The sequence below is a fragment of the Oryza sativa genome, chromosome 9, assembly GCF_034140825.1.
Source record: "Oryza sativa Japonica Group chromosome 9, ASM3414082v1".
Lineage (NCBI taxonomy): Eukaryota > Viridiplantae > Streptophyta > Magnoliopsida > Poales > Poaceae > Oryza > Oryza sativa.
The window spans coordinates 27,025,549-27,044,718 of NC_089043.1; the positions used below are offsets into that span (position 1 = coordinate 27,025,549).

Sequence of the window (19,170 nt, forward strand, 5' to 3'; positions counted from 1 at the left end):
CTCGACATGGACGTGGGAATCAGCCCTCCGTGCCCCCGGTTGGTGGTGTCGGCTGTAGAGCCTTTGTGGCGAGTCTTCGGAATGTCCGTTGGCCCCCAAGGTTCCGGCCCACCATCGCCGAAAAATATGATGGCAGCGTCAACCCCGCCGAGTTTCTCCAGGTCTACACGACCGGGATTGAGGCCGCCGGGGGTGACGACAGGGTCATGGCGAATTTCTTTCCCATGGCCCTGAAGGGGCAAGCGCGGGGTTGGCTAATGAACTTGCCACCCGCGTCTGTCCACTCCTGGGAGGATTTGTGCCAGCAGTTCACCATGAACTTCCAAGGCACGTATCCGCGCCCCGGTGAGGAAGCGGACTTGCACGCCGTACAGCGAAGGGACGATGAGTCGCTTCGATCGTACATTCAGCGGTTCTGTCAAGTCCGCAATACCATACCATGCATCCCTGCACACGCGGTAATCTACGCGTTCAGGGGGGGCGTGCGGCACAACCGCATGCTCGAAAAGATCGCCTCCAAAGAGCCCCAGACTACCGCAGAGCTTTTTCAGCTCGCGGACCGAGTGGCTCGCAAGGAGGAGGCCTGGACTTGGAACCCCTCCGGTTCCGGTGTGGCAGCTTCGGCCGCCCCCGGATCCGCCGCTCAGGCAGGGCGGCGTGACAGGAGGAGGAAGAAGAGGTCAGTCCGTTCCGACGACGAGGGTCATGTCCTCGCCGTCGAGGGCGCTTCGCGGGCCACCCGAAAGGGGAGGCCTGCGAGCGACAAAAAGAAGGAGGCCAGCGTTCCCAGCAGGGAGCGCCCTACCGGCAAGTGGTGCACCGTCCACAACACCTCCCTCCATGACCTTGTGGACTGTCGCGCAGTCAAAAGCTTGGCAGAGCGGACAAGGAAGTGGGAGGAGGAGAGGAGGCAGGAGCGCCGGGAAGGCAAGTCCCCGGCGGTTCCTTCCGGCCGTCGGCGAAGTGAGGCCAGGCAGAAGGCCCCCGCCGAGGACATCGATGATGGCGATGATGACCTGGGTTTCCAAGAGCCTGGGGCCACCATTGCCACCGTCGATGGAGGAGCGTGTGCTCACGTTTCTCGCCGGAGCCTCAAGGCTATGAAGCGAGAGCTTCTGGCCGCGGCCCCTACTCATGAGGCGACGCGCCGGGCGCGGTGGTCGGAAGTTGCCCTCACTTTTGACCAGACCGACCACCCGCCGTGCGTTGCCAGGGGAGGGCAGATTGCGATGGTGGTTTCTCCCACCGTTTGCAACGTGAAGTTGGGGCGTGTCCTCATTGATGGAGGAGCAGCCCTCAACATCCTTTCCCCCGCAGCCTTTGATGCCATCAAGGCCCCGGGGATGATGCTCCGGCCGTCCCAGCCAATCATCGGCGTGACGCCGGGGCACACTTGGCCGCTAGGTCATATCGACCTCCCGGTCACCTTCGGTGGACCCGGCAATTTCCGCACAGAGCGGGTGAACTTCGATGTGGCGGACCTCAGTCTGCCCTACAACGCGGTCCTGGGGAGGCCCGCGTTGGTGAAGTTCATGGCGGCGGTCCACTACGCCTACCTCCAGATGAAGATGCCGGGCCCCGACGGCCCCATCTCTGTCCATGGCGACCTCAAAGTCGCGCTCGCTTGTATGGAGCAGCGTGCGGACCGCCTCGCCGTCGTGTCCAAGCCCGAGGGTGGCGACGAGAGGCTTGGCACATCCGCCCCCGCCGCCCCGAGGCAGCGGATAGTCACGTCCGATGAGGTCCCGGTCAAGGAGGTTGCACTGGGCGACGGCCCGTCCAAGACCACACGGATCGGTGGTCTTCTGGACGGCAAATAGGAAGACGCGCTCGTCTCCTTCCTGCGGGCAAACGCTGACGTCTTCGCATGGAGACCGGCGGATATGCTCGGGGTCCCCAGGGAGGTGATTGAGCACCGTCTCGCCGTGCGGTCGGGCGCAAGGCCGGTCCGGCAGAAAGTGCGGCGCCAGGCCCCGGAACGTCAAGCCTTCATCCGCGAGGAGGTCGCGAGACTTCTGGAGGCCGGATTTATCCGTGAGGTCATCTATCCGGAGTGGCTGGCGAACCCGGTGGTCGTTCCCAAGGCGAACGGCAAGCTTCGGATGTGCATCGACTACACCGACCTTAACAAGGCATGTCCTAAGGATCCTTACCCCCTGCCTCGCATAGATCAGATTGTCGACTCCACCGCGGGGTGCGACCTTTTGTGTTTTCTAGATGCATACTCTGGTTACCATCAGATTCGCATGGCTAGGGAGGATGAGGAAAAAACTGCGTTCATTACTCCCATAGGAACTTATTGTTATACGACAATGCCCTTCGGGTTAAAGAATGCAGGTCCTACTTTTCAACGTACTACTCGAATTTCTTTGGGTAGCCAATTAGGACGTAATGTTGAGGCTTATGTCGATGACTTGGTTGTAAAGACGCGCAACCAGGAAACGTTACTTTCAGATTTAGCGGAAACTTTTGAGAGCCTCCGCTCCGCCCGCATAAAACTGAACCCCGATAAGTGTGTGTTTGGTGTACCTGCGGGCAAGCTTCTCGGGTTCTTGGTCTCTGCCCGAGGCATCGAGGCCAACCCCGAGAAGATACGAGCTATAGAGCGGATGCGCCCCCCCAGTAAACTTAGGGATGTGCAATGTGTCACCGGTTGCATGGCCGCCCTAAGTCGGTTCATATCGAGGCTGGGAGAGAAGGCGCTACCCTTATTTAAGCTCCTCAAGCGCTTTGGGCCGTTTACTTGGACGGAGGAAGCTGAACGCGCCCTCACTCAGTTGAAAGCATATCTCAGCTCTCCTCCGGTTCTAGTCGCCCCGGAGCCAAATGAGCCCCTGCTACTCTACTTAGCGGCGACCCCCCAAGTAGTTAGTGCAGCGTTGGTTGTGGAGCGCGATGAGGACGATCCTCATTCCGTGCACCCCCACCCTGTGCTGACTTGGCCCGGGAGCGAGCAGGGAGGAGAGGCCCCCGAGCCGAACGGTGGCCTAAGGCCCCTGACGACCGGAGTCGGCCCTCTGCCCGCTCGTCAGATGGTGCTGGGCGCCCCCGACCCTCAGGAAGGCCCCGAGGCCACTGCGGGAAGGCTGCATCTATCGCCCTCTGACCCCGAGGCTAACCCTGTACCGATTCGACCCGGGAGGGAGCAGGGAGAAGAGGCCCCCGAGCCGAACGGTGGCCTAAGGCCCCTGACGACCAGAGTTGGCCCTTTGCCCGCTTGTCCGACGACGCCAGGAGCCCACGACCCCCAGAACGGCCCCGAGGCCACTGTGGGAAGGCCGCCCCTGTCGTCCTCCGACCCCGAGGTCATCGGCACAGAAGACGAGTGCGCCCCGAGGGGCCACTTGGACGAGGAGCGCCCCGGGGATATGGCCCTTAGCGAAGGGGATCGGCCCCACCGAAGGGTGCAGCGGCCTGTCTACTTTGTTAGCGAGGCCCTCCGGGACGCCAAGACCCGATACCCTCAGGCCCAGAAGATGCTTTACGCTATTCTGATGGCCTCGAGGAAACTGCGCCATTATTTCCAGGCGCATCGGGTCACTGTGGTTACGTCTTACCCCCTCGGTCAAATCTTGCATAATCGGGAGGGTACAGGACGGGTGGTAAAATGGGCAATCGAGCTTTCTGAGTTCGATTTACACTTTGAACCACGCCATGCTATCAAGAGCCAGGCCCTCGCCGATTTTGTGGCAGAGTGGACCCCGGCTCCAGAGACCGTTTCAGTCTCTGAAGCCAGCTCGGACCCCTCGCAGCTGCCTCACGCCGCCCACTGGGTGATGCAGTTCGACGGCTCCTTGTCTCTTCAGGGCGCCGGCGCGGGGGTCACGTTGACCTCTCCGAATGGAGACGTCCTTAAATACTTGGTCCGCCTCGACTTTCGAGCGACCAATAATATGGCAGAGTACGAGGGACTCCTTGCCGGACTCAGAGTGGCAGCCGGACTGGGGATCCGCCGTCTCTTGGTGTTAGGCGACTCCCAGCTAGTCGTTAACCAAGTCTGTAAGGAGTACCGGTGCTCTGACCCGCAGATGGACGCTTACGTACGCCAAGTGCGGCGTATGGAGCGCCATTATGACGGGATAGAGCTTCGGCATGTGCCCAGATGGGATAACATGATTGCCGACGAACTCTCACGGCTCGCGTCCTCGCGAGCCCAGACCCCACCGGGCGTCTTTGAAGAAAGGCTTGCCCAGCCGTCGGCGCGACCCGACCCCTTAGGGGAGACGGACGCGCCTGATCGGTCCCCGAGGCCTGTCGGAGCCCAGGCCTCGGGACCCGAGGGGAGCGCTCCAAGCTCCCTTAGATTGATTGCTTGGATCTCTGAGATCCAAGCATACCTCACAGATAAGACTCTACCTGAGGACCGCGAAGGGAGTGAACGCGTCCAACGCATTTCCAAACGCTACGTGCTGGTAGAAGGGATCCTCTATCGGCGCGCGGCTAACGGAATCCTCCTGAAGTGCATTCCTCGGGAACAAGGCGTTGAGCTTCTTGCCGATATCCATGAAGGCGAGTGCGGAGCCCATTCTGCCTCGCGCACCCTGGTTGGCAAGGCCTTTCGTCAAGGATTCTATTGGCCGACTACCCCCAATGACGCGGTCGACCTGGTTCGGCGATGCAGAGCGTGTCAGTTCCACGCCAAGCAAATCCATCAGCCGGCCCAGGCCCTGCAGATCATACCACTTTCATGGCCATTTGCTGTCTGGGGGCTCGATATCCTGGGACCGTTTAGGCGGGCCCCGGGCGGGTTTGAGTACCTGTATGTCGCGATCGACAAGTTCACCAAGTGGCCCGAGGCTTATCCGGTCATCAAGATCGATAAGCACTCCGCACTTAAATTCATTAAGGGCATCACGGCCCGGTTTGGAGTGCCTAACCGTATTATTACGGATAACGGCACCCAATTCACTTGTGAACTCTTCGGCGACTACTGCGAAGACATGGGCATCAAGCTCTGCTTCGCCTCACCTGCCCACCCCAGAAGCAATGGTCAAGTGGAGCGCGCCAATGCAGAAATCCTCAAAGGCCTTAAAACCAAGACCTTCAATATTCTCAAAAAGCACGGCGATTCATGGATCGAGGAGTTGCCAGCGGTGCTCTGGGCGAACCGAACCACACCAAGCCGAGCAACCGGGGAAACGCCTTTCTTCCTCGTCTACGGCGCAGAAGCGGTTCTCCCATCCGAGCTCACCCTGAGGTCTCCTCGGGTCACCATGTACTGCGAGGTTGATCAAGATCAGCTTCGTAGAGATGACCTCGACTACTTGGAAGAACGAAGGCGGCGTGCGGCCCTCCGAGCCGCACGCTACCAGCAGAGCCTGCGGCGCTACCATCAGCGCCACGTCCGGGCCCGATCACTCTGCGTCGACGACCTCGTCTTACGCCGCGTTCAAACGCATGCTGGATTGAGCAAGCTCTCACCAATGTGGGAGGGTCCGTATCGAGTGATCGGCGTCCCCCGGCCGGGCTCCATACGGCTGGCCACGGGCGACGGCACAGAGTTGCCTAACCCATGGAACATCGAGCACCTTCGTCGCTTCTACCCCTGAGGGGGGGGTCGGGTGTCAGGTTTCGGGCTCGGGCCAACCCCGCACCCCCCCTCGGGTGTGCAGGGTTGGCCGGGGGCTGCCACACATGCACATTCTCATTTCTCTCATTTCAGTATTTCAATAAAAGCAGTTTCAATTTCCTAAGGGCTGTATCTGTGCCGTTTTTTCCTTTTTGAAGAATTTTGACTTGAAATGAGGTCACTCGTGCTCAACCTTGCCCTCGGGGGCTCGGTTCGGTCAGCTAAAATCGCCAAACGGGGCCCAGAACCGAGCCGTGCCCCGGGGCGTGGTGAACTCCGGGGGGGGAATCGGCAAAAACCCACAATCGGGTCACCCATAACCCTCGGTCACCACGTTCCCGGCCTGGCCAGTCTCGACATGCGGATCTCCCCAGGCACTAGCCCCGACCCGCGCTTTTCGAGGACTGGGACTTGGACACGGGCCCTTAAATCAAGCTAAGACACAAAAAGAGGACCACGGCACAGATCATCCTCATCTCATCCGCATAGCAAAATAAAATTAACACAAAGAATTTTTTCATCATTTTTGATTGCAGATTATAAGTTGATCTATACAAAAAACAGGCCTGAAGGCCTTAGAAGAAAGAAAAAGAAAGAAATTGAAGATTGGCGGGGGCCTGGGGGCTCAATCCGATGCGCCCGGGTCGCCGGCCTCGTCTTCCACGTCGTCTGCACCGCTGGCATCGCCCTCCTCGTCGGAGTTGGGGGCGAACGCAAGCCGAGGGGCCGAGCCCTCGAAGCTGTGGACGATGTGGTCGGCGGCATCCCGGACCTGCGCGCGCGCGCTGTCTTCAGTCCCAGGTGGGAACTCGTCCAGCGCCATCCACGGAGAGAAGTTGGGGTCCCTGGCCTGGTAGCTCGCCAGGACGAGCTCCACCGCTCCTTGGGCGAGGTCCCTCGAGGATGACTTGATGGTCTTCTCGAGCTCCTCAGGGAGCTGCTGGAGAGCCCCGGCCATCTTCGAGAGGCGCTGGGCAAGGCCTCCCAGGTTGGCGGCAGGCTTTATTGTCTGCCCTTTCCAGAGGCCCGCCTGCCGACCGGCGCGATCCAGACGGGAGACTGCATCCCAGAGCATGCCGGGCCCTATCTCGCCCGCCAAACGGAGGGCCTCGGCTTCCCCGGCGGATGAGTCTAGCGCGCGCTGCATGTCGGCGACGGTGTGTTCGGCATCTGCGAGGCGGGCGGCTAAGTCGCTTTCGCCCGCAGCCGCCCCGCCGATGCGCGCCCTCGCGTCCAGCTCCTTTTCCCGCGCCTCGAGGTCGGCAGCCCGCTGCTCCAGTGCGGCTCTCTCGGCGCGGACGGATTCCAAATTGCGGCGGGCCTACTCCGTCAGCGCTGCCTCACGGAGGGACAGGCTGTCCGCCAACCGTTGCGCCTCGGCCTCGGCCTTTCCGAGAGCTCGCTCCCGCTCGGTAAGCGCGTCCTCGCGGAGGCGGAGTGCGGACTCCTCTTCGGCGCAGGCAGACTCGTGCGCCGCCAGCGTTGTCTCCCGGGAGGCGACGGCGGCCTCGTGGTCCGCCAGGTCCTTCTCCGCGACGCAGGCGCGCTCCTCCAGCGCCATGGCGCGCGCCTCGAGGGCCTCTTCACGCCGCCGGAGCGCCGCTTCGGTCTCCGTCGCTCGCTGCTCTCGGGCAGCGGCGGCATCAAGGACCCCCTGGGCGGCGTCGAGCTTTTTCTTCAGCTCCGCCTCCCAGTTCCCGTGCTGAAGGCGGAGGGAGTCCTGCGCCTCGTTCATCACAGTGGTGGCGATGAGGGCAGCCCCCCGCTCCTCCTCCACCTCTCGAGCGATCTCCGCCAGTGCCGCCTTGCGGGCCTCAAGATCTGAGACGTGCCGGCGGTGTGCCTTGCGGCCCGCTTCAACCATGGCCTCCACCGAGTGCCGCCCCTCCTCGACACGTGCCCATGCGGCGTCGAGCTCCGCACGCTCCGCCTGCAGGGCCTCCACCTGGGCATTTAACCCATCCAACACCGCGGTATTTGCGGCGGCTAAGGCCTGCAGAAGGGGCTCTGCGCTCAGCGGGGCGACGGAAGGCGTGGGGAAGGGCTGCCTTGGAGAAGATGCCGCGCGGCTCGGCCCGCCAATAGACGCGCCGGCCTTATCGCGGGCCACCCCCGGACCTGTTTGGTCCTGGGCGTCGCCCGAAGGAGTGGGCCCAAGCGACGCACCCGCGGCCTCGTCGCGAGCCGCCCCCGGACCTGTTTGGTCCTGGGCGTCGCCCGAAGGGGTGGACCCAAGCGAGGCGCCCGCGGCCTCGTCGCGAACTGCCTCGGAAGCCGCCATCGCCTCAGCCTGGCGAACCCGGGCGGCCTCCTCCCGAGCGGCTTCTTCGGCTTGGCGAGCCCGGGCGGCCTCCTCCCGAGCGGTATCCTCAGCCTGGCGAGCCCGGGCGGCCTCCCGGGCGGCCTCTTCAGCTTCCCGTAGGCGGTCTGCGGCCTCTCGCCGGTCAGATTCCCGCCTCCGTGCCTCTGCGGCCGCCGGATCTTCGGCCTCGGACTGGCCGGACTTGGGATGGTGGGAGGAACGCGATGAGATATCACTGAAGCAGAAAGAAAAACCAGAAGGCAAACAAGATGGGTAAGAGAAAACTTGCTTTTGGGATAGAAGAAAAGACGGTCGCAATGAGCGTGGGACGAACCTGCGAGGGGGTCGGTTAAATGACCACCTTGGAGGGGAAATTAGGTTTCCCCGGGATGGTTCTGTCTCCCCCATCTTGCGCAGCCGCTTCTTCTTGCGCTCCCCCTCGGGCTGCGATGCTGGCGCGGCCCCCTCCGGGCGCCTGCTGCTGGCGCGCACCGCCCCGCCCCCTCGGGGAGGAGATGGGGGAGGTGTTCCTCCCAGCTTCCTCTTCCCCCGGGAGTCGGTAGGGCGGCTGCTCCCCGAGCCCCCGACGCGGGGCCCAGAAGCACGACCCCCTCCGGGGGTAGATTGATCCCCTCGGCGGCTCCCGCCTGCGTCGTCATGGCCCTTAGGAGCCTGCTCCTCTGAGGCCCCGACCGCCGTCATAATGGTCAAGATGGAGGCGCGATCTGGATCGCTGCAGAGGGGGAGGATACCGTGGGGGATGAGGGACGCCTCCACGGAGTTGAGATTTAGCACCCGTTGGACCAGTATCTTGAAGTCCTCGGGAGCCCAATCCCATCTGACTCCCTGGTGGGTCCGCATGTAGTCTTCGGACCCGGTGTACTCCCAGGCGCCCCGAGCGCGCCGCTGGAGCGGCGCAATCCGACGACGGAGGTAGTCGCCGTACACCATGGCCCTGGTGAGCCCCTGGGATCGCAGGCCCGCGAGGCGGTCGAGGACGGCGTCATAGCCATCCCCCAGATCTACCGGCGCCCGCCAGCTGGAGGCCTGCGCCGGGGGCTGGCTCGGAAGTCGGAGGCGCGCTTCGTCGGCGAGGGGGGTATAGAACCAGTCGCTCTTCTAGTCATCCCACTTTTTGCGGAGGACGCAGGGGATGTAGCGGTTCAACACCGGCCCCCGCGGCAGGAAATAGCAGCCGCCGACCACCGACGGTGGCGATACCGACTGCACGGTGAAGAACCACCGGAACAGCCGAAGAGATGGGCGCACCCCAATGAACATCTCGCACAGGTGTGCGAAGATGCCCAATGTCATCACTGCGTTGGGGGTAAGGTGCGCCATCTGGAGATCGTAGAACTCCAGGACATCCATGAAGAAAGAAGAAAATGGCGGAACCAGCCCTGCCATTGCAAAGGGGAGAAAGAAGACGGACCTCCCCGGGTAGTCTGGCGCCGGGCGTCCCTCGCCCAGCATGACTATCTCACGGCCGGTGGCAGATTCCGGCATAAAGCGGCGCGGCAACCCAGCCTGCTTCTCGCTCACGATGCGGGAAGGCGGCAGCACGCTACCATCAAGCAGTGCGGAGCCCCGTGCCATGGCGCCGGACGAAGAGAAGATGGAGAGCGAGCGCGTGTGGCGAAAGAAGGGCGCAGGGAAGAAGGAGTTAGGGCGCAAGCGGCGAAGGCAAGGGGAATGATGGCGAAAGGAAGGAAACAAATCCTATCCTCAGTGCCTTTATACCCTTGCCAACGCTGTGCCCGGCTCCTCGTTTCTCGCGCCCATTATTTCGCCCCCTCGTTTCTCGCGCCCACGCTTCCACTGATCCCATTCGCCCGCTTGCGGCGCGTGAGGTGGATATGCGGTTGCGGCAGTCGAGATAGATCGTATCGTGCGCGCGTTAATTACGCTCGCCGACCGAAGCGACATTACCGTATCTCCAGGCGAAGCAAATCGGCTCGCCCAGATTCATTCGCCGCTCAGGTGATGTGGCAGTCTTGAAGAGACCGCCCATTATTGACAGCCAAATTACCATAACCGGTGTGCATGGTTTGAGACCGTTGGGTTTCTGCCCAACCATGGAGACCGGTCCCACCTGTCACCAGGCTTTAGGAGTGGCGTCACGCCCGGCCGCTTCCCATAAGAAGGGCGATCGCCCTGGCATAACGCCGGGGGCTACTGTCGGTAACATGGGACCGGGAGTATCATGACTAGAGGCTTGAGGCAGACGCCATCGCCCACGTGGCCTGGCACCCTCGGGGGACGTCGGGCCCGAGGGTGATGTGTGCGCCCACCTCTTGGTCTCCCCGAGGGGGGGGGTCGGACCACTCCTGCCTCGCCCCCGAGGGCCGAGGCGCCCCGACCCCTCGCGTTTCTACTCCACGTGTATGGGTTAGGTGAGCACAGCGGGGCTCACCTAACCGCATTTATTGCGCCTCGGTTAAGCGTGTCACGCCGCACGAAGTGCAGTGCAGTGCACTCGATTATCCGGTCTGTGACCAGTCACAGACCGGTCAAATCGCGGGTTAGGTGGCGACAGGCGGTCTGACGCACGCTTCGCCCCATCCCGTCAAGACGAGAGCTTCTAGGCACTCGTCCCCGGCTGGAGCTAGCGTGTTACATCCCAGAGATGACACGTTAGCCCCGATCGATATATGCCAGGCTTCATCCTAACCATTACAAGCAAGATGTTGTTTGAAGAAGGGCAAGCATGCACGTTGCTAAGCCGACGCGTGGTGGACAAGAATGACCGATTTGTGACCGGTCTGACACTGCTCATGTCGTCAGCACACAGCCGCCTTCCCACGACGTGCCCGCCTCAGGCAGAAGTGGAGGTAGGTGTGTGTCGTCCCGTCAGGAGGATGTTCGGAGGACGACCGTGCAAATCTCCGTCCATTTATGAAGAGAAGAAAAGTCCAGTTTGGAAAGAGAGGGGTGCATGTGGTATCCCCTTGAAGTATAAAAGGAGGACCTGGCCCATAGAGAAAGGGGATGATCTTTTCCAGATTCAGAACCTAGAACGAGGGAGAGGTTGGCTCACACTTTGTAGCTCCTTCATACACAGATCCACCAAAACACAGGAGTAGGGTATTACGCTTCTCAGCGGCCTGAACCTGTATACATCGCTTGTGTTTCATGCTCTTTTGGGAGGTCGCGATCTTCCCGCATACACGGAGAGCTTGAGATCTCACCCTGAGCCCCCGGCCGAACCGGCAAAGGGGGGGCCTGTGCGGTCTCCCGGTGAGGAGCGCCGCGCTCCGTCAGACACCGTTAACTTTTTAGCACATGTTTGACCGCTCGTCTTATTCAAAAACTTTTGTGAAGTATGTAAAACTATATGTATGCATAAAAATATATTTAACAATGAATCAAATGATAGGAAAAGAATTAATAATTATTTAAATATTCAAAAACTTTTGTGAAATATGTAAAACTATATGTATGCATAAAAATATATTTAACAATGAATCAAATGATAGAAAAAGAATTAATAATTATTTAATTTTTTTTGAATAAGACGAGCGGTCAAACATGTGCTAAAAAGTCAACGGTGTCAAATAAAACGAAACGGAGGGAGTACTTAACCTCTGGGTGAATGTGAATTTATCAATCTTTTCCTATCTAATCTAATCTGATCTAACAACACACGTGTGTGTGTGTGTGTGTGTGTATATATATATATATATATATATATATATATATATATATATATATATATTAGCAAAAATGCCCGTGCGTTGCAACGGGTGAAAAATTCTAATGATAATATATTTTTTTCATACATAATCATGTCAATGACAATGTTTGTATTTTAACGAACGACTTGTTTTTCTATAAACGATTTTTTTTCTTGCGCGATTTTCTCAAACCATTTTTTAAAAATGGCACATTTCTTTCTAACAGTTTTTTCCTAGCATGTTCTTTTTGTTTTTTTACTGACGACGAAAACCATATTTTTCTCCCTTTTTTGCTTTTCTTTTCTCGTGTGTTTTTTTGCATGTTTTTTCTAACAATTATTTTCTCGTGCGTTTTTTACTTTTTTTTCGAATGTTCTTTTTTGTTTTTTTCCAATACAGGAGAATATATGACGAAATAAAAACCGTGTAATAGATGACAAAAAAAACCGATGGATCCTATCCGGCTCAAGCGTCCATCAATTTAGCGTTTTTTCGACAGATTTTTCAGAGCAATTTGTTTTTAATAGAAGATTTTTTTCTTGCACGGTTTTTTCAAACCATTTTTTAGAAATGGTGCGTTTTTTCCTCGCATGTTTTTTTTTAAAACAAATTTCTGATGAAATAAAACCGTGTAGTAGATGACAAAAAATCGATGGATCCTATCCGGCTCAAGCGTCCATCAATTTAGCTTTTTTTTCTGACAGATTTTTCAGAGCGATTTATTTTTTAATCGACGATGTTTTTTTCTTGCACGGTTTTTTTAAACCATTTTTTAGAAATGGCGTGTTTTTTCTGACAGTTTTTTCCTCCCTTTTTTTTAAGTAATTTTTTTACCGACGATGGAAATAATTATTGTCACGCGGTTTTTTATTTTTTTTACGGAAGATGGAAAACCTTTTTAGCGTGTTTTTTTTGCGCTTTTTTCTAACTTTTCTCACACGTTTCTTTGAACTGTTTTTATTGTCATGCATTTTCTCTTTTTAAATAGTTAGATTAGATTAGACATAACGAAGATTAGAAATCGGAATTTGGTTCGCCCTTTTCATTTTTTTTCTCGCGCGCATTATTTATTTTATATGAACCAGCTTTTTATTTTTTACGAACCATTTTTTCTTCTTAGAGAATCGGACGAACTTTTTTAGATGTTTTTTGGGATTTTTTTCATCTTTATAGCAATTAGACCTTTTTTTTTCCTTTTTAAAGGAATTAGATCTAGCATTTTTTTCACCACTTTTTTTTTGCCTTTTATAGGAATCGGATCTACGGTTTTTTTTTGCCACTTAGGAGAAACGGACTTTTGTTGTTGTTGTTGTTTTTCTTTCTTTTTCTTTATTTTCTTTTATTGTGCGGTTTTTCTTTTTCTTTTTATGCACCTTTCTGTCTTTATTCTTCCCCTTTTATTATTTTTTAATCAAAAACGACCTTAATACCTTATTTCAAACTTATATGGACTCAAATGTAAATATAAAAATTACAGGGACTCAAATGCAAAAGTATAGATCCAAAAATTAAAATCATATAAAAATGGAATGCTCTCGACCGGTAGGTTTCGTTTTTGCAAACAGATCTTTAATCCGGCACATCAATTTTATTTTTCGTTTTTAAGGGTGATTTAGATCTAGAGTCGAACTTTCTTTTTTCCTTTCTTATAGCAATCGGACTTTTTTTTTATTTTTTTCGCTATTTTTTTTTGACGGACAGGAATCGGTCGAGTCGGACTTTTTTTTTATTATTTTTGGATCGGACTCTTTTTTCCGCCCGGTTTTTTTCCCTCGTTTTTTTTTCACCAGTTTTTTTTCGCTCCGTTTATTTTTGTTGGATCGGACGTTTTTTTCTTTCTCCCGGTTTTTTTGGGATCGGACTCTTTTTTCGTCCGGTTTTTTTCGCTCGGTTTTTTTCTCGTGGTTTTTTTGACGGACGATGGAAGCACCTCTTATTTTTTATTTTTTATTAAGTAGTAGATATATATATATACACACACACACCTTCCGTTCTGGTTTTGGGTGAGAAGAAGAAATCGGATCGGATTGAGGAATTTAGGGAAACGGAGTGTGACCTCGGTGGCCGTGCTGTGCTCTCGACGGTGGAGTGGAATTCAATTGGCCGGGGAAGAAGAGAAGATGAAGATGATGGATAGCCAGCCCAGTTGCCCGTTAAAAGGCCGGCCTGCTAAAAAGAAGGCCCACATATGCTACTAGCCGGGAGCCCACTATCCCGTTGGTTAGAGCCACTTCCACGCACCAGATCGAGGCAAGCTGTGATGCTGTCTCCGCCGCCGCCGCCGCGCTCGCTGGCCGTCCTCCATTCCATTGCAGTGGTGCCGCCCGCCACCCTTCTCTCAGCCCTCTTCGTCTCCGGGCGAGCCCAGCTCCTTCTTCGATCAGGTGAGCTCACGCCTGCCTCTGCTCTTGCCTCTTCATTTTCTTCTTCTTTAACCTCTCACCTCGTCGTCATCCATCGGGAAAGAACGCCGTGGGTGGCGGATGAGGCATAAGCAGAAAGTACTCCATATTTGACATCTGATTGCAATTAAATTGCTTGCTTTCAACTACACTCCCTTGCATTGGTTTGGTGCCCGGCAAAAAAGAACAAGCACATGAACGCAGAGATGTGTATATATCTCTCTCCCCATGGACCGGTCGATAAATATATACTGCTATCACTGTAGCACAGTTTGGCACATCTTCTTTTCTAATCGACATTCATTTTACTAAAGCATGCATATACTATTAGTGCTAGTAGAATTACAGCAGAAACAATCCTGTAAGCGTCAACTAAGGTTTCATCAATGAGTGCAATAGAGAGAGACACTCTGCTACTTGTACCTGAAATTAACAAGTACTAAATCCTCAATACTTGAAGAGCTAGACAAGTTTAATATTCTTTTTCATCGGGTTGTACTGCTCCCAGAGTTCCAGACATTTGCATCATGCATGCTCTAACCATTAACCATGCCCCTCCTCATCCAAAATCCATGTAATCAGCTTCCAGATTAATCGGACTTAAGACGCCCAATGCTACCAGGAGGCTCACATTGTGAGCAATTTGACACCAGCGAGAGGACCATACGGTTTACAACCTCGCTACATTGATAAGAAATAAACAGAGGCATAAACTACACTCTTAAGATTTTGTGCTTAGATAGTCATCCTCGGTACAAAGTACCAGCAATACCCCCTCGTAAATAGAACTGACAAAACAGTAGATAATCAAGCAATAAGAAGTCTAACACAACAGCAATACTACATGAAAATGCTCTCCCCTTAGCCATGCCCCTCCTCATCCAAAATCCATGTAATCAACTTCACCTCCCACAGAATTCTGTTGATCTCCACCTTTCCAAGAGGGAGGAGACATATGCATCATATGGGTCTGCTTCTTGTGTGAGGGTGCGGTCAACAAACCCCTTGTCGCTTTAGGCTACCCTCTATACCTGCAGCCAGCAAAATAAAAAATCCTGGCTCAATGACAACTAAATAGTAGCTCTCATTTCTATCATTTCCCTCTAATAGAATTCCATAGCGAAACAATCAACCTAGGTGATGTGCTATTTCCATGAAAGCACAAGCCATGATGCAGTTTTTGTTTCCACCATCTGTTTGTTAGGTAATGTATTGTAATTATAGAAGAAGGCTTCCATTTTACAGTTTTAACTGGGCATTGCTCATAAATCTCATTCCCTTCAATGATTTATTTGCCTATATCTATCTATGTACTATGTTTTATCAGCTCACCAAAAGTGTGTCCCCACAAATATTGTGTCAAGTATCTTGTTAACACCAGACAAATATTAGCATCCTGAACTGGAGTATCTTGTACACCCAATGCCATAGAAACAGGGCTCCCAACAGCGATGTCCCTTGTTCTTGTTAGGAAAGATAAAAACATGTGTTTTCCAATTGATTAGGGCACATACATATATACATATGCGTCGATCTAATAGGTTTAATATTCTTATCGATTACAACATGCAGGTTTGCTATTTGTGAAAGCAGGCAAGGTTATGATGGTTAGCATTGGAACGGATCACAGGGTTAGGGATGAATCAGCAGAACAAATAGTTACCTGGAGCTGTACGAAGATACCCTGATATGTTACTGCTCATGTAGGCATAGCCAATGCCAAGGGTTCTTTCTGCACCAAACTCAGCCACAACTTTTAGCCTCTTGTTCTTCATATCAACAGCAAGCACCCAAGCATCGTCGTCCCATTGGTCGGCCTTGGCCATGAAGCAAACAATGTCATCAGAGTGCAAGCTGAGCGTTGGATGACCCACATGAAGTCTCTCCAAGGTTGGCTGAGGTGTGCCTTGGTCATCGAAAAGCTTAGGCAGCAACTCAAAATTCATCTTGCTGTCATCAACAGAGATATCGGAAGCAGTGAGTTTGCAGTCCTGGCGCCAACCTTGGTTCCAGGGATTGGTGTCCGGTGCAGTCCAGGTGGCAGCAGTCCAACCTTGAGAGATGAAGGTGCCGTTGATGATGGAACCTGGCTTGACATGAAGCCGCGTCTCGATGAACTTGATCCGACCTTGGACAAGGGCAATGTCACGATGAGGCCTTGGAGAGCCTGTTAACGAGTTGTTGGGACTGAGCGGCGGCGGCAGGGGGAAGTAGCGGAGCTTAGTGGTGTCGCGGAGAAGGTCACAGAAGAGAATACCACGGTAGAGGTCGACCCAGCCCATGGTGCCCGCCTTCCCTCCAATGGTGATTGCCTTGGTATTGATATGGGTAAATGATGTGTCGACCAGGCCATGGAGGGAGATTGGATGGCAGGTCCAAGCATCAGCGCCGGAGCAGTAGATGTGGAGGTCATACTCAAAGTATCCTGATTCGAAGGTGTTACAGAGTGCAGCAACAATGTAATCAGGAGAGGCGCAACAGCGCAGGAGGCCAAGCTCGTGGTCGATGAACCTGTCGATGGGAGGGGGCGGGAGCAAGGTGAGTTTCGGGGTTGGGGTGGTGGCCTGGTAGACGAAGTAGTCATGGAAGCTGCTCTTGAAGCGGATGTTCCGGCGCCCCATGGCGACGCGGATGAGGAGGAGGTCGGCCTCCGCGGCGATGATGGTGGGCTCGGTGGCGAACTTCTTGGAGTCCAATCCAGGGCAGTGGACGCATATGTAGGAGACGCGCGGCGGAGGCGCCGTCCACGAGGATACCTCGATGGGGTGGCCGCTCCTGGTCTCGGACATGGCGGTGGTGGCGTTGCGGTGGTTGGCCATGAAAGCACGGATGTCGAGGAGGACCCAAGGTGTAGTCGCCGCAGCGCCGTGGGCCGGCGGCTGCAGGGATTCCTCCATGATCGTCCTCTTCGACCAGTCATCTCCTCCAGCCATGCTGCTACGCCTACCTCCGACTCCGTCGATTTCCCCGGAATTTAATTCTACACCTTGTGCATTAGGGATCCGGAGGAGGGAGATGGAGTGGAGTCGAATTGGATCGGGGGAGGAAGAGTTTGGATAGGGTGGGGGATTTGGGGAACTGATCGAGTGAGGAAGAAGATGAGCGCAAACATATTGATTTTTTTTAAAAAAAAACTGGAAGAAGATTGATATTTGTATGTTAAATTACAGTTAAATTTCACCTAAAATATGAATAAATTGATTTCTTCAAATGTTATATATGTAATCATATATCTAGATTTGTCGATTTGTAAAGTTAAAAATACCCCCGCTCTATTAGATCTTGGATCTATAGAGCTATGCTAAAAGAGAGCCTAGTACTACAATCTTTATTTAGGATTTTAATAAAAAATATGCAAAGGGATTAAATATAAGGGAAAAGTCTATACGTACTAAAATTTTCTTACAAAATGTTTACAAACTCTGATGTGGCAAGCTGTGAGTAAATCTAGATTTATTGCAACTTCCATCTAGTTAAATTAAACGGTTGAGAAATTTGTTAGTAAGAGTTTTGTAAAAAAATTTTAGTATGTGTAGCAGTACTCAAATATAAGGGTGTATCTAACAACTAACAAGTAGATTTTCCAGTTTATTGGTTCGGTTTTGTAAATAAAAAAAAACACTCCAGTTCTAAGAAACGCAAACCAAAAAATTGTCCTAAAAAATGGACAAACCAAGGCACAGTGAACACTTGATTGGATGAGGTGTAATTCCTCCGTGTTAGAGCTTGTAATTGATGATCATAGTCTAGTCATGGTGCTGTGCTAGGTGTGGCCTCATCAGTTTACATTTTCCTGTTTGTTCAGTTAAAAAGTTCTGATAAAACATACTCACCCTAATACTCGATTAGACCCCATCTAATACTCCCACCATTTCTAAATATTTAATACCGTTGATTTTTTTAAATATATTTGACCGTTCGTCTTATTAAAAAAATTTAAATAATTATTACTACCTCCATATTTTAATGTATGACGCCGTTGACTTTTTGTCTAACGTTTGACCATTCGTCTTATTAAAAAAAATTTATGTAATTATTATTTATTTTATTATGAGTTGATTCGTCATCAAATGTTCTTTAAGCATGACATAAATATTTTCATATTTGCACAAAAATTTTGAATAAAACGAATAGTCAAACGTTGGTCAAAAAGTCAACGGCGTCATACATTAAAATACGGAGGGAGTAATTCTTTTCCTATCATTTGATTTATTGTTAAATATACTTATACGTATACATGTAGTTTTACATATTTCACAAAAAAAATTAAATAAGACGAACGGTCAAACATGTGCTAAAAAGTCAACGGTGTCAAATATTTAGAAACGGAGGGAGTTCTATGAATCTAAACAGAATCATTGATTGCCCAACACATAACAAATGATGATTGCAGTCTGCCGATTTTAGATTCTTCATTTCACATTGACAGAAAACCAAATTGCAGCAGAAAAATAATCGGACTTAAGACGCCCAACGCTACTAGGGGGCACACATGCATAAATTGTGAGCAATTTGACACCACCAAGGACTATACGGTTTACAACCTCGCTACATTGATAAGAAACGAACAGGGGCATAAACAAGACTATTCATCTGCTCTACAAAATACCAGCAGTACCCCTCATAAATAGACCTGATAAAACAGTAGATAATCTAGTCATAAGTTAACTGAAGATGCACCACACTTAACTTAACCATGCCCCTCATCCAAAAAACATGTCCAAGTCCAAGTCCATGTTATCCTCTCCATCATCCATACTTGTTCCAGAATTCTGTTGATCTCCACCTTTCCAAGAGGGAGTAGACAGATGAACCATACGGGTCTGCTTCTTGTGAGAGGGTACGGTGAACACAACCCCTTGTCGTTTTAGGTTACCCTTTATACCTGCAGCCAGCAAAATATTTAGTGAAAACCGGCTCAATTACAACTAAATAGTAGCTCTCATATCTACCCTTTCCCTCTAAAATTCCAAAGCAAAACAATCAACCTAGGTGACATGCCCTTTCTGTGAAAGCACATGGTCATGATGCAGTTTCCGTTTCCACCATCTATTTGTCATGTAACATTTTGTGATTATTGAAGAAGGCATCCATTTTACAGTCGTATATGTACTGCCATTTTACTGGGCATTGCTCATAAATCCCATTCCCTTCAATGATTTATTTGCATGTATCTCAGGTTGTATGTATGTAATATGTTTTATCAGCTGAGAAAAGGTGTTC

At 52.4% G+C, this 19,170-nt stretch overlaps 1 protein-coding gene and 1 long non-coding RNA gene across 2 annotated transcripts; one reads left to right on the forward strand and one right to left on the reverse strand.

Moving 5' to 3' along the window:
- The first annotated feature begins 13,797 nt into the window (after positions 1 to 13,797).
- LOC112936373 (uncharacterized) lies at positions 13,798 to 16,386 on the forward strand. The gene is made up of 2 exons (XR_003238468.2): positions 13,798 to 13,929; positions 15,520 to 16,386. It is a non-coding gene; the product is annotated as an uncharacterized lncRNA (long non-coding RNA).
- Positions 14,564 to 17,010, reverse strand: LOC4347880 (uncharacterized). Its single transcript, XM_015756119.3, has 2 exons — positions 15,611 to 17,010; positions 14,564 to 14,978 (listed from the first exon to the last, which is right to left on the reverse strand). Exons 1-2 carry the CDS (start codon positions 16,878 to 16,880, stop codon positions 14,941 to 14,943), a joined length of 1,308 nt encoding a protein of 435 aa, XP_015611605.1. The 5' UTR covers positions 16,881 to 17,010; the 3' UTR covers positions 14,564 to 14,940.
- Between the last annotated feature and the right edge of the window lie 2,160 nt (positions 17,011 to 19,170).